The following is a 15948-nucleotide window of genomic DNA, read 5'->3' as shown; positions in this document are numbered from 1 at the left end:
TATTTGATAATTCGAATGCAGGTAACTATTGCAGGCTTTGTGTGTCTGTAAGCCTCACACTGTGTCACTCCCCATTGACTATGTGTGTGAGTTCAGAAAATCACAGAAATCATGTAGAGCTCCAAAACCTGCCTTAACGGATTCGTCTAAACACGCCACAACTGGATTTATAAATAATAAACACATTTCTTTAACCATTACCAAAAGGACATTGAATCATTTCCCTTAAAGTACGATAGATAAATGGCTGGTTCTTTTTCTCCTTACACCATAGGTTTATGTACTTTGACGTGAAGTGGTCAAATTAGCGCTGTATTACCATTTTTGACCTTTAATCCCAGAAAATGGGCCTTAACTCAGAAAGCGTTGAGTCCTTGACGTCATCTTGTTTCTGGGGTAAAAGCCCATTTGGCCAAACCTGTGCTCACCGAGTTTCGTCTTCAAAGTCTTTCCGTTTGGTGATGTTTTGTCCATTTGCAATAAGCAACCAGTCGCCATTTGGTGGAATTTTCCAAACAGCGGAAACCAAATGGAAACCAAATTTTTTAAATCTGGTCAAAAAGGTAAAGGTAAAAATGTACAAATCTGTCGTTCTGCCCATGAACGAGACAGTTAACCCACTGTTCCTAGGCTGTCATTGAAAATAAGAATTTGTTCTTACCTGACTTGCCTAGTTAAATAAAATTTTAAAAAGTGTTGGTTTCATGAGCTGAAATAAAAGATCCCAGAAATGTTCCATACGCACAAAGAAGCTTATTTCTCTCAAATGTTGTGCACAAATTTGTTTACAGCCCTGTTAGTGAGCATTTGTCCTTTGCCGAAAGAATCCATCCACCTGACAGGTGTGGCATATCTAGAAGCTTATTAAAAAGAACAAAGCAAACTGGATGGAATATGGAGAAAAATTCACAAAATTCTTCCTGAATCTCCAATACAGGAACGCTAACAAAAACAATTTGCAGAAGCTCGTTACTGAAGATGGAGTCATCTATGATTCTCCGAATGATATTTTAAAAGAGAAAGCTAATTATTTTAGGCAGATGTTCTCTTTTGCGTCTCGTCCTCTCTCATTGAATGAAGATTATGTTAAGGAATTCTTTCCAAATAATATAAAAAACGGAAAATTAACAAATGTACAGAAAGATCAGTCCAAAGGCCAAATTACAGAGGAATAACTTCTTGAGGCTATTAAATCCTTTCAGTCTGGAAAAACCCCAGGGCTTAATGGCATACCGGTAAAGGTATATTAAATATTTTTTGATATACTAAAAGCTCCATTGTTAGATTGTTTTAACTACTCCTATAAAAAATGGTAGTCTGTCAGGTACTCAGCAGGAAGGTCTGATTTCTCTCTTATTAAAACAAGACCCAGATGGCAAATATAAAGACCCAGTCTATCTAAAAAACTGGAGACCCCTTACACTTTAATGTTGTGATACAAAAACACTAGCGAAATGCATAGCACTCAGAATTAAAAGGGTTTTACCAGGTATTGTTCATCCATGTCAGACAGGTTTTTTACATGGACGATACATTGGAGATAATATACGACAACTACTAGAAATAATAGAACATTATGAAACATATAAGAAGCCAGGAATGGCATTTATAGCGGATTTTGAAAAGCCATTTGATAAAGTAAGACTGGATTTTATTTATAAATGCCTGGATTTTTTTCAAATTCGGTAATTCTCTTATAAAATGGGTAAAAATAATGTATAGCAATCCCAGGTGTAAAATAGTAAATAACGGCTACTTCTCAGAGAGTTTTGAATTGTCAAGAGGAGTTAAACAAGGGTGTCCGCTATTTGTTATAGCCATCAAAATGCTAGCTATAAAAATCAGATCCAAAAACAACATTTAGAGGATTAGAAATCCAAAGCTTAAAAACAAAGGTATGCTGATGACTCAAGTTTTATACAAAGTCCGCAAGCTAGATCCCTGCAATGTCTCATTGAAGATCTGGATAACTTTTCTGTACTCTCTGGACTAAAACCTAATTTTGATAAGTGTACAGTATTACGTATTGGATCTTTAAAAAATACAACTTTTACATTACCCTGCAGTTTACCTATAAAATGGGCTGATGGTGAAGTAGACATACTCGGTATTCATATCACAAAATATATAAATAAGCTCTCCACAATGTATTTCAATAGAACACTTGTGAAAATAGACAAGCTCCTGCAACCATGGAGAGGTAAATACCTGTCTATTTATGGAAAAATTGCTCTGATTAACTCCTTAGTCATATCTCAGTTTACTCACTTACTTATGGCGCTGCCTACTCCTGATGATTCGTTTTTCAAATTATATGAGCAAAAAATATTTTGCTTTATCTGGGATGCTAAACCAGACAAAATAAAATGTGCCTATCTATATCATGAATATGAATTGGGTAGGTTGAGATTATTAAATATAAAAGCACTAAACCTCTCTCTAAAAGCGTCACTCATTCAAGAGTTTTATTTGAACCCTAAATGGTTCTCAAGTAGGAAAAGTAGTTCTCAAGTAAGAAAAGTTAATCCATTGTTTAAAAATGTCCTTTTTACCTTTGTGCAGATTGCCATGTCTCATTTTTGATTAATTGAAAATTATACTATTTTCAAAGTATCTGTCTTTTTCAAACATAGCATTGCAGAGCTGGCTACAATTTCATCCCCCTGAAAAGATAGAACAAAATATTACAACAAATATTTTGGCTGAACTCAAATGTGCTGGTTGATAAAATACCTGTATTTATGGGAAAGGGTATTTTGTGATGATATTGTAAATTGGAATGGTAGTTATGTCCTTCATGGAGTTATCTGAATTGTATGGGAAGGTCTGCTCAATCTAACAGTACAACCAAATGACTGCAGCATTACCCCAAAAATGGAGGAGGCAGGTGGCAGCGGGAGGAGGTAGGGAACTGGTCTGTCTGCCCAATATAAAGGATCAAAATTGGCGGAGGAATAAAAATAGCAAAGTACACCAGTTTCATTTGAGGACCAGGGTGTTGACAACTGTGCCAACAGAGCCTGGGCGTGAACCCAGATTCTCTGGTGGCGCAGCTGGCCCTGCAGTACAGCGCCCTTAACCACTGCGCCAACCGGGAGGCTATTCTCTTGGTTGTTGGTGCATTGGAGATTTCTTGGGGGTGGGGAATGGAATTAATTGTATTTTTTATTTTCCTCCCTGTGGGAGGGGTCTCAAATGGTTGAGGAACAGCAATTGGGGAACTGTGGGGTGATCTTGGAGGGTTCGGGTTCACATTTTTTGGCCTGGTGATAGATTTTTTTACGTGCCCTTGAGCAGGGCATTGACCCTGGATGCTTCTGTGTGTCGCTCTGAATGGGAATCTGTTGAATGACTGGTATGATGTAGTTGTTGAGCGGCTTCACTGCAAGTATATTGAATGTTTCGGATATTCAATAATAAAAAATAAATAAAAAATTCAAAAAAAATAAATATTAAACAGCATGATCATTAACACAGATGCACCCTGTGCTGTGGACAATAAAAGGCCACTCTAAAATGTGCAGTTTTGTCACACAACACAATGTCACAGATGTCAAAAGTTTTAAGGGAGCATGCACTTGGCATGCTGACTGCAGGAATGTCCACCAGAGCTGTTGCCAGAGAATTGAATGTTCATTGCTCTACCATTTTCTGCCTCCGACATTGTTTTAGAAAATTTGGCAGTACTTCCAACCGGCCTCACAAACGCAGACCACGTGTAACTACGCCAGCCCAGGACATTCACACCCGGCTTCTTCAACTGCGACTAGCCACCCGGACAGCTGATGAAACTGAGGAGTATTTCTGTCTGTAATAAAGCCCTTTTGCGGGGAAAAACAAATGCTGATTGGCTGGGCCTGGCTCCCCAGTGGGTGGGCCTGGCTCCCAAATGGTTGAACCTATGCCCTCTCAGGCCCACCCATGGCTGCTCCCCTGCCCAGTCACGTGAAATCCATAGATTAGGGCCTAATGAATTTATTTCAATTGACTGATTTACTTATATATTTACTAATTCAGTAACATCGTTGAAATTGTTGCATGTTACATGTATATTTTTGTTCAGTACAGTAACTGTAACAAATTACATTTCGAAAGTAACCTAGCCAAACCTGCAGAGAGGCATGTTTGTTCTACATAGTGTATTTCTATCTACACGTGGCCCTTTGTAGCTCAGTTGGTAAGGCATGGCACCCGTAATGCCAGGGTAGTGGGTTTGATTCCTGCGACCACCCAGATGTGAAATGTATGCATGCATGACTATAAGTCTCTTTGGATGAAAGACATACTGTATATATTATTAAAATGTTGCATCCTGCTGAACGAACCCAGGGTAAAGGATAGGGAGGAATGGCTTGGGTCAGGTAGGGTCTAAAGGTCCATTTGGACAACTCTGGTTAATCTTGTCATTATTAAAATGTTCAACCTTATTTTACTGTTGGTGTATGATGACTGTATGTATGATGTTGATTGTAATATTTTGAAGGGTCTGTGCATTCTGCTTTGCATCTCAGTGCACATTTTATACCATACAAAAACTTGACAACGAATGTGTAGACATGCTATTTATTGGAAAATATGTTATCTATTATAAAATAATAATATGTCTACACTTTTCAGTGTGTTGTTCTTTCTCTCCCCACTGTCTCTAGCTCACTCCCCCCACTGTCTCTAGCTCACTCATAATTATATTTCTATGGGCTCACTCATTACTGATGAGGTTTGTCTTTTCTCAGATTCCATACTTGGATATTAGTTACCTAGCAACGAGTTAAACAAACAACCTGTTTCCACTAGATAGCACAGTCACAAAGTTAAAATTGGCCATATCGTAAATATATATATATATATATATTTGCTTTTTGGTCTTAATGTTAGATTAGGGTTAGTGATACGGTTATCAGTGAGGTTACGGTTAGGTTTAAAATCAGATTTTAAGAAGAGAAATTGTAGAAATGGGCGGGGTTTATGACTTTGTGGCTATGGTAACTACTGACGACCATTGTGGGACGCTAGCTAGCTAACGATACAGGCTAGCTGCAAATCGAAGTGCAAAGTTGTCCGATGAAGAACCGGTATACAGAATGGACAAAGAATTAAACGAAGAAATATTGCAAGACTTGTTTGCCTGGATAGACAAAATACCACTGTCCAGACCTAAGAGGAATATAACAAGAGACTTCAGCGACGGAGGTAGGGTATCTAAATGAACGACGTCGTCAGAGAGGGGGAGACCCAGTAACAGGAAATTAATCTGCTCTGGCTCTTACTCTGATCTCTAGTTCAATGATGGAAGGCAGATGTAGCTGGGAGGTAGGGGAGGATTCTACATGGGGGAGTGATCACTCCCCAATCAAGTGTACTGTAAGAATGAGGGTGGAAGATGCAGCAGGAAATGGGATGAGGAGATATTTTTCAAATTATATTTTCAGGAGTTGAGGGCTGTTGCAGGTGAATTCAAATCAAATTGTATTTGTCACATGCCACTGAATACAACAGGTGTAGTAGACCTTACAGTGAAATACTTACTTACAAGCCCATAACCAACAATGCTTTAATAAGTTAAGTAAATAAAAAAAAGTGTTAAGTTAAAAATAGAAATAACAAATAATTAAACAGCAGTAAAATAACAAGTGAGGCTATATACAGGGGGTACCAGTACAGTGTCAATGTGCGGGGGAACCGGTTAGTTGAGGTAATTGTGGTAATATGTACATGTAGGTAGAGTTAAAGTGACTATGTATAGATTATAAACAGAGTTGCAGCAGCGTAAAAGAGGGGTCTGGGTAGCCCTTTGATAAGCTGTTCAGGAGTCTTATGGCTTGGAGGTAGAAGCTGTTAAGAAGCCTTTTGGACCTCGACTTGGTGCTCCGGTACCGCTTGAGGTACGGTAGCAGAAAGAACAGTCTATGACTAGGGTGGCTGGAGTCTTTGACAGTTTCCTCTGACACCGTCTGATATAGAGGTCCTGGATGGCAGGAAGCTTGGCCCCAGTGATGTACTGGGCCGTACGCACTACCCTTTGTAATGCCTTGCGGACAGAGGCAGAGCAGTTGCCATACCAGGCAGTGATGCAACCAGGCAGTGATGCTCTCGATGGTGCAGCTGTAGAACCTTTTGAGGAACTGGGGACCCATACCAAATCTTTTCAGTCTTCTGAGGGGGAATAGGCTTTTTCTCTTCACGACTGTCTTAGTGTGTTTGGATCATGATAGTTTGTTGGTGATGTGGACACCAAGGAACTTGAAGCTCTCAACTTGTTCCACTACAGCCCCGTCGATGAGAATGGGGGTGTGCTTGGTCCTCCTTTTCCTGTGGTCCACAATAGAATTCAGTGCAGATATAGAAACAGTGAATGATGTAGTAAGAGGAGCAATAGTAGGGGCTGCAAGGCAGGTGATGGGTACAGGTGGGAGAAGGAGGAATGCAGTTCCCTGTTGGACTGAAGAGTGCAGAGAAGGAAGCTGTGAGTAGGAACGGTGCTTTAAGGATGTTTAAAGGGTCCTATAACTACCAGCACCTGATACAGTATAAACAAGCCTAAGCTGTCGTAAGTAGGACCATTAGGACAGTTAAGAGGGAGTATTGGCGTTGGTTTTGTGGACACATAGGCAGGACTACTCCTCTGGGAGAGGTATGGGGGATGATTAAGAGGATGAGTGGGGTCAGACGAGAATGGGATCTCCCTGTGCTGAAAAGTGGGGAGACTGTTGCAGTGAAAGACATGGAGAATGTATAGATATTAACCCGGGCATTTGTGAAGGTGCACAGTTTGGTTCCGCTTTAAATGATGTTCAGCTTTTAAAGGCTTCATAAAGCCTTCACAATGCCTTCATAAGCACTACATAAGTGTTACAAAGCATCTATAACTGTATGCCATGCTTTATAAAGGATTCATAAATGTGGCATAACTGTGTCACATAATCACCAATATGACATAACCCACTACGTCAAATATGATATAATCATGTGCTTTATAAAGGGTGAAATGTTGTGCTGAAGGATGGCATACGCTCTAAAGTGATGTCATGTGGGTCACATTACACCTAATATTGTTCCCAGACACTTCTGCCCAAATGCACGGAAGGTCTGGTGGACCAATGCATCAAACTTGGCCATCATTAGTTAGGATAAGGTTTAAAATCACATTTTCAGAAGATAAATTGTGGAAATGGGAGGGTTTAGAAATATTGAAGAATTTTTGACTGTGTTAAGTAGTGACGATAACAAATACTTTACTCAGTAAGGTCACTCCTATAGAATTCTATGGGCAACTTTGACTGGTTGATATTCCAGGCTTATATGTGCTGTGTGTGCAATAGCCTGGGGACAACGTTATCCCAGGAAACACTTACCTTGTTAAAAGCCCCTAACCTAAAGAAATTGAAAGTGTCTTTCTACTGGAACCAAGTTACATGTTCCTCAGTACACAAACATGCACACAACAAAAACGAGCCATACCGCACGGTGCTGGGCCAGGTTAGGTCTTTGACACATTCACCCACTCCCCAGCTGAAAGATCAGCCACAAAATGTTGGCATCATTGTAACAGGTTGTAATCAAGCCCTGGTACAGTGGGTTCAGGTTGGACTACTCCAAGTAATTTTGGTTCTAACACACAAAAACGCTTTGCGGGTCCATCAATCAATTTAAATAACTTTCACACCTTACAGTAACCTTCATATTTTACCTTTATTTAACTAGGCACGTCAGTTAAGAACAAATTCTTATTTACAATGACGGCCTAGGAACAGTGGGTTAACTGCCTTGTTCAGGGGCAGAACAACAGATTTTTACCTTGTCAGCTCGGGGATTCGATATAGCAACCTTTCAGTTTACTGGCCCAACACTCTAACCACCTGCCGCCCCTTCTTAAATCGGCAGAACGTTAGTAACCTATTTATTGACACTTTATGTATTTTCCTGTAATACGTACAGTGGTTTGTGAAAGTATTCCCCTTGGCATTCTTCCTATTTTGTTGCCTTACAACCTGGAATTAAAATTGATTTTTTTGGAGGTTTGTATCATCTGATTTACACAACATGCCTACCACTTTGAAGATGCAAAATAAATAAAAATTGTGAAACAAACAAGAAATAAGACAAAGAATTGAGACACTGGTATTTTTGCTCATTCTTCAAGGCAAAACTGCTCTAGCTCCTTCAAGTTGGATGAGTTCCGCTTGTGTGCAGCAATCTTTACCACAGATTCTCAATTGTATTGAGGTCTGGGCTTTAACTAAGCCATTCCAAGACATTTAAATGTTTCCCCTTAAACCATTCGAGTGTTGCTTTAGCAGTATGCTTAGGGTCATTGTCCTGCTGGAAGGTGAACCTCCGTCCCAGTCTCAAATCTCTAGAAGACTGAAAACAGGTTTCCCTCAAGAATTTCCCTGTATTTAGCACCATCCATCATTCCTTCAAGTCTGACCAGTTTCTCAGTCCCTGCCGATGAAAAAACTCTAGGGGTGATGAGAGGTGTTGGGTTTGCACCAGACGTATTACAAAAATATCAATTTTAATCTCATCTAACCGGAGTACCTTCTTCCATATGTTTGGGGAGTCTCCCACATGCCTTTTAGCGAACACCAAACGTGTTTGCTTATTTTTTCTTTAAGCAATGGCTTTTTTTCTGGCCACTCTTCTGTAAAGCCCAGCTCTGTGGAGTGTACGGCTTAAAGTGGTCCTATGGACAGATACTCCAATCTCTGCTGTGGAGCTTTGCAGCTCCTTCAGGGTTATCTTTGGTCTCTTTGTTGCTTCTCTGATTAATGCCCTCCTTGCCTGGTCCGTGAGTTTTGGTTGGTGGCTCACTCTTAGCAGGTTTGTTGTGGTGCCATATTCTTTCCATTTTTTAATAATGGATTTAATGGTGCTCTGTGGGATGTTCAAAGTTTCTGATGTTTTTTTATAACCCAACCTTGATCTGTACTTCTCCACAACTCTGTCCCTGACCTGTTTGGAGAGCTCCTTGGTCTTCATGGTGACGCTTGCTTGGTGGTATCCCTTGCTTAATGGTGTTGCAGACTCTGGGGCCTTTCAGAACAGGTGTATATACTGAGATCATGTGACAGATCATGTGACACTTAGATTGTACACAGGTGGACTTTATTTAACTACTTATGTGACTTGTGAAGGTAATTGGTTGCATCAGATCTTATTTAGGGGCTTCATAGCAAAGGGAGTGAATGCACGCACTACTTTTCCACCTTAATTTCCTTGAGGAGACGAGAATAATGGATAGGAGCTATACCTTCCCTGTTTCTGGTCCACACTCCAGTCCAGTTGGTGGCGGTAAAGCATCTTAAAGTTGGTTGCAAATTGCCATATAAAAACCATAGAAGAAGAAGCAGCAGCAGTGGAGCGAGATGGAGGCGGGGTGTGGCTAACAATGATTAGGCCTAGGGTAGAGTTTCCTAAACTCGGTCCTCTGGACCCCAAGGGATGCACGTTTTTTGCCCTAACACTACACAGCTGATTCAAATGATCAAAGCTTGATCATTAGTTGATTATTTGAATCAGCTGTGTAGTGCTAGGGCAAAAAAACAATATATGCACCCCTTGGGGTTCTGAGGACAGAGGGAAACCCTGGCCTAGGGGCTAACTAACTTGAGTTAACCAACAGCTTTGGTGCTGATCATTTATAAATGATTCATCTATTATAAATAAATTATTTATTCAATGTTTAAATGAATAACTTTTCTTTCTGTTGTCAGTTTCACTGAGCACTGTCCTGTGGTTGTCAACTAATAAAAGTTAGTCCAGACAGAAACATGTCATAGCAGTGTTGTTTATATCGGCCCTTGTTCCAGTGATGGCTGCTGAGGTCGTCAAGTATTTCTTTCCCAAACTGGTGGAACTTCACAACTACACCCCAGCCAACTCTATACAGCAAAAACTCAGCAACTGGGGCACTCTCAACAGGCAAGTGTGTGTGTGTGTGTGTGTGTGTGTGTGTGTGTGTGTGTGTGTGTGTGTGTGTGTGTGTGTGTGTGTGTGTGTGTGTGTGTGTGTGTGTGTGTGTGTGTGTGTCAATGTACTGAACAGGTTCCTCTGGGAATCGTAGAGAATTTGATGCTGTATTCTACTTCTAAGCAACTACACAGGGCTGTGAGAACTCCTACTCACTGACCACTGGGTTGGATCCAGCCATATACAGTTGAAGTCGGAAGTTTACATACACTTAGGTTGGAGTCATTAAAACTAGTTTTTCAACCACTCCACAAATGTTTTTTGTTAACAAACTATAGTTTTGGCAAGTCGGTTAGGACAGCTACTTTGTGCATGACACAAGTCATTTTTCCAACAATTGTTTACAGACAGACTATTTATCTTTTTAATTCACTGTATCACAATTCCAGTGGTTCAGAAGTTTATATACACTAAGTTGACTGTGCCTTTAAAAACACCATCTCAACCGTGAAGCATGGGGGTGGCAGCATCATGATGTGGGGATGCTTTGCTGCATTAGGGACTGGTGCACTTCACAAAATGGATGGCATCATGAGGCAGGAAAATAATGTGGATATATTGAAGTAACATCTCAAGACATCAGTCAGGAAGTTAAAGCTTGGTCGCAAATGGGTCTTCCAAATGGACAATGACCCCAAGCATACTTCAAAAGTTGTGGCAAAATGGCTTAAAGACAACAAAGTCAAGGTATTGGAGTGACCATCACAAAGCCCTGACATCAATCCTATAGAAACGTTTGACCCAAGTTAAACAATTTAAAGGCAATGCTACCAAATACTAATTGAGTGTATGTAAACTTCTGACCCACTGGGAATGTGATGAAAGAAATAAAAGCTGAAATAAATCATTCTCTCTACTATTATTCTGACATTTAACATTTTTATTTTATTTATTTATTTCACCTTTATTTAACCAGGTAGGCTAGTTGAGAACAAGTTCTCATTTGCAAATGCGACCTGGCCAAGATAAAGCATAGCAGTGTGAACAGACAACACAGAGTTACACATGGAGTAAACAATTAACAAGTCAATAACACAGTAGAAAAAAAAGGGGAGTCTATATACATTGTGTGCAAAAGGCATGAGGAGGTAGGCGAATAATTATAATTTTGCAGATTAATAACACTGGAGTGATAAATGATCAGATGGTCATGTACAGGTAGAGATATTGGTGTGCAAAAGAGCAGAAAAGTAAATAAATAAAAACAGTATGGAGATGAGGTAGGTAAAAATGGGTGGGCTATTTACCGATAGACTATGTACAGCTGCAGCGATCGGTTAACTGCTCAGATAGCAGATGTTTGAAGTTGGTGAGGGAGATAAAAGTCTCCAACTTCAGCGATTTTTGCAATTCATTCCAGTCACATGCAGCAGAGAACTGGAACGAAAGGCGGCCAAATGAGGTGTTGGCTTTAGGGATGATCAGTGAGATACACCTGCTGGAGCGCGTGCTACGGATGGGTGTTGCCATCGTGACCAGTGAACTGAGATAAGGCGGAGCTTTACCTTGCATGGACTTGTAGATGACCTGGAGCCAGTGGGTCTGGCGACGAATATGTAGCGAGGGCCAGCCGACTAGAGCATACAAGTCGCAGTGGTGGGTGGTATAAGGTGCTTTAGTGACAAAACGGATGGCACTGTGATAAACTGCATCCAGTTTGCTGAGTAGAGTGTTGGAAGCAATTTTGTAGATGACATCGCCGAAGTCGAGGATCGGTAGGATAGTCAGTTTTGCTAGGGTATGTTTGGCGGCATGAGTGAAGGAGGCTTTGTTGCGGAATAGAAAGCCGATTCTTGATTTGATTTTCGATTGGAGATGTTTGATATGAGTCTGGAAGGAGAGTTTACAGTCTAGCCAGACACCTAGGTACTTATAGATGTCCACATATTCAAGGTCGGAACCATCCAGGGTGGTGATGCTGGTCAGGCGTGCGGGTGCAGGCAGCGAACGGTTGAAAAGCATGCATTTGGTTTTACTAGCGTTTAAGAGCAGTTGGAGGCCACGGAAGGAGTGTTGTATGGCATTGAAGCTCGTTTGGAGGTTAGATAGCACAGTGTCCAAGGACGGGCCAGAAGTATATAGAATGGTGTCGTCTGCGTAGAGGTGAATCAGGGAATCGCCCGCAGCAAGAGCAACATCATTGATATATACAGAGAAAAGAGTCGGCCCGAGGATTGAACCCTGTGGCACCCCCATAGAGACTGCCAGAGGACCGGACAGCATGCCCTCCGATTTGACACACTGAACTCTGTCTGCAAAGTAATTGGTGAACCAGGCAAGGCAGTCATCTGAAAAACCGAGGCTACTGAGTCTGCCGATAAGAATATGGTGATTGACAGAGTCGAAAGCCTTGGCAAGGTCGATGAAGACGGCTGCACAGTACTGTCTTTTATCGATGGCGGTTATGATATCGTTTAGTACCTTGAGTGTGGCTGAGGTGCACCCGTGACCGGCTCGGAAACCCGATTGCACAGCGGAGAAGGTACGGTGGGATTCTTAAAATAAAGTGGTGATGCTAACTGACCTAAGACAGGGAATTTTTAAAATGTCAGGAATTGTGGAAAAACTGAGTTTAAATGTACTTGGCTAAGGTGTATGTAAACTTCCGACTTCAACTGTAGATCCATAGCATGGTGCTAATTGCACACATTAACATATGTTTCCTCTACTCTCGTGCCAGGGGGGCTAGCTCAGATCTAGGTACAGCTCCCCCTCCCCCTCCCCCCAATGTAACCTTAACCATTAGTGGGAGAAATGCAAAACTGACCCCAAATCAGCGTGTTTCCATGTTGACAGGAAGGTGTTCTCCAAGCTGAACTTCCACATCCCAGAGGAGACCGTGAAGAGGATAGTGGTGAGCACTGCTGGAGTAATAGAGCCTGTCCTGTGTTCGCTCCGAGAAAGGATTGACGACAAGAGACAGCAATGCACTGAAGACACACTACTGGTGTGTGTGTGACCATCTAACATTCGATCAAACAACCTTTGCTGATCAAACATTTCATTCTCATCATGCACACATCCAGTCCCTGTTCATAGGGTAGAGCATAGAATAGAACAGAGGTGTAAAATAAAAACACACTAACTATTCTTCTGTCTCCTAGGATGTGGAATACTACAACAACAGGAACCGAGAGAAACCTCTCACAGGTACAGAAACCTGACCCCTGACTCAGGCAGTGTGTACAGAGCTGTTGGTTCTCTCTCTGCAGTGAAGACAAACACTTGTATAATGTGACACAGTTATGCATAGGGTGACTCCTCTGCTGACCCAGATATACTCAGCACCTTCAGTTAGCTGGTAGTTAGAGGAGGTGACTGAGTCAGAACTTGGTCAGCTGCACACACACAGAGACAAAGACACACACACACACACAAAAGTGGGTCAGGAGCCACTGCGGTCAGTAATGACCTTTAAAGGGCTGAGAATGTATGGGAGCATTCAACAACATCACTGTCTCCATTAGAAGTATCCATGTAACTCTGTCTGTTGTCTGTAAGCAAACCCTAACCCCCCAGACCTCCCATTCAGTCCATAGGATGCCCAGGCTGTGTCCTCTCAGCCCAAAGCCAGTAGTCTCACTGTTCTATCTACCTTCTCCTGCTGACGTACAGATAGACACACGGATAGAGGCATCCTTCTACTGTTGACGGACGGGCAGACAGACAGACAAGATAGACAGATTAGATTTGTGGTGCAAATGTAACATCACTCAGTGGATTGTCTCTGTTTCTCCATTTTCTGTGTCCCTCAGAGCCACTTCCCAAGAAGGAGGAGAGGGCACACGTACACCAACACACAGACAAGACTAGGTACTACTAGCACTCACAGTGTGTCAGTCTTTAAATGTAATGGATGTGTTCCAGGTCATCCCACCGTAGTCATGCTGCACAGATTATCAGACCTCAGACATATGGAGGAGGAACCATATTCATTTGTTATAGTAATCCTCTGAGATGTGCTGCACAACAGCAAAAAATATTGTACAATCTGGACTTTTCTATAATGTGTGTGTGTGTGTGTGTGTGTAGCACTGTGCTAGGTTCTCAGGTGGACCCAACCATCCGTCTTGTGCTGGAGGAGAAGGAGCAAGCTCTACTTGCCCTACAGGAGACTGTGGAGGTACACACACACACACACTCTTTGGGCGGCAGGGTTACAGGTGTAATCTGGCCTCTTGAGTGACACTTTCTGAGTGTAGAGTAGTGGGAGTGTGTCACTATCCGTCAGCAGGTGTGTGTGTGTGTGTGTGTGTGTGTGTGTGTGTGTGTGTGTGTGTGTGTGTGTGTGTAGATCCTGCAGATCAAGGTGAACAGACTGGAACACTTGGTTCAGCTAAAGGACATGAGACTTGAAGACCTGACACGCCATCTGGAGAGATACAAGGCCAGGGCTAACATGCCTTGATACACACCGAAGCGGACCCACTCAGAAACACACACTTAATTCTCAGACACAACTAGAAACAACAAACACACCTCTCCTTTTTATAAACTCAATTTTTCTAACAAGTGCTTGTTTTGCTATCAGCCTGTACTTTTCTATAAACTAGCACTGAATGTTTTGTGAAGCATTTTTTAATTTGTTGCATTTATTCGATCATAACAGATGATATTGTATTGAGAATGTGTGTGTTTTCTATCTATAATCTGCTAGATTGAGTGGACTACTAGACTATAAGGTTTGTTGTGTGGATCTTATGTGTGTCTATTGCTGTGCCTTTATAACAGCCATGTGACCACTAACCTCTGAAGCTGTCTAAATAAAACACTGACACTAAATCTGTCCAGTCTCCTTTCTGATCCATGAGTATGCTGTGTTAACAGGAGAGAGGAGAGAAGTTAGGAGACGAGAGGGGAAATAAAATAGAGGATATGATGGGAAACTAAACTCTATCACTCAGTCATCTGACATGTCCAAATGTCTCATGTGGATTTAAAATCAGATTAAATTCTCACTCAATTTTAATGGGTCAAATCTGACAGCAGTTTTTAGTGCAGTAGATAAGTTATTTCATCAGAACGGTCGAACATCCAGCCCTAACCACAGCCGCACACAAATTGTATCGGCTCTAGCAGTTGAGCCTGGGGAAGAAGTTAGTGTGTTTTTGTGACTGGGCTCTCATAGGATTGTTCATGATTCTTTGAAACTCAGGTTTATTCTAATGATTAGCAACAATCTAAAACAGGAGAAGTGGTTGATGTGCTCCTGTAACATGCAAGGACATGAGTGTAGGGGAGCCAGTAATCTCACTCCTACCAAAGGCTAATGTTGGGAACAAGGTTAGGGGAGTCAGTAGCATTGATCATCGTCATTGTATAACTAACAAACTTATTCCTAGTTGAATTTTAGGGGGAGTGGAGGCAACATTGCTCATGTTCACTGTGGTGAATAACCTGGGGTGGCAGGGAAGCCTAGTGGTTAGAGCATTGGATTAGTAACCGGAAAGTTGCAAATTCAAACCCCCAAGCTGACAAGGTACAAATCTGTCGTTCTGCCCCTGTACAGGCAGTTAACCCACTGTTCCTAGGCCGTCATTGAAAATAAGACTTTGTTCTTAACTGACTTGCCTAGTTAAATAAAGGTACAAATTAACAGGGGATTTTTAAATAAATTAAACTGAAATTGTTACCATTGTTCAATCTGATTACTTTCAAATGGATACAAACTGTAGTCCTCATATTTCTGAGTAATATTCCTTGAATTATGAATGGTGTAAGGGCAAATGTTATTCACACTACACATAGCATATATGCTTGGCCTTGAACTGTGTGAGACCTCAAGAGGGGTTACTCCTTCCTTCCAGTAAGACTCCTGTGCTATGACTGAGTGTGTGATAATATATAATTTTATAATATGTCATTTTATTGGGTTTCTTTTTATTTTATTTTGTACTTTAGTTTATTTAGTAAATATTTTCTTAACTCCATTTCTTGAACTGCATTGTTGGTTAAGGGCTTGTAAGTAAGCATTTCACA

General features: G+C 41.4%; 1 protein-coding gene across 1 annotated transcript; it reads left to right on the top strand.

The window, feature by feature from the left end:
• The first annotated feature begins 4982 nt into the window (after window positions 1-4982).
• spef1 (sperm flagellar 1) lies at window positions 4983-14745 on the top strand. Its single transcript, XM_042323436.1, has 7 exons — window positions 4983-5190; window positions 9810-9921; window positions 12766-12916; window positions 13074-13119; window positions 13725-13782; window positions 14002-14092; window positions 14264-14745. Exons 1-7 carry the CDS (start codon window positions 5082-5084, stop codon window positions 14375-14377), a joined length of 681 nt encoding a protein of 226 aa, XP_042179370.1. The 5' UTR covers window positions 4983-5081; the 3' UTR covers window positions 14378-14745.
• The last annotated feature ends 1203 nt before the right edge of the window (window positions 14746-15948 follow it).

This window comes from Oncorhynchus tshawytscha, linkage group LG06 (assembly GCF_018296145.1).
Source record: "Oncorhynchus tshawytscha isolate Ot180627B linkage group LG06, Otsh_v2.0, whole genome shotgun sequence".
Classification (NCBI taxonomy): Eukaryota; Metazoa; Chordata; class Actinopteri; order Salmoniformes; family Salmonidae; genus Oncorhynchus; species Oncorhynchus tshawytscha.
Note: the sequence above shows the minus strand (reverse complement) of the source record. Positions and strands in the feature narration are given on the sequence as shown.

Coding starts and splice junctions, on each gene's coding strand:
- spef1 (XM_042323436.1), top strand. CDS start 5,082: ATGGACAAAGAATTAAACGAAGAAATATTGCAAGACTTGTTTGCCTGG. Junction 12,917..13,073: donor GCACTGAAGACACACTACTG/GTGTGTGTGTGA, acceptor TCTGTCTCCTAG/GATGTGGAATACTACAACAA. Junction 13,120..13,724: donor CCGAGAGAAACCTCTCACAG/GTACAGAAACCT, acceptor TGTGTCCCTCAG/AGCCACTTCCCAAGAAGGAG.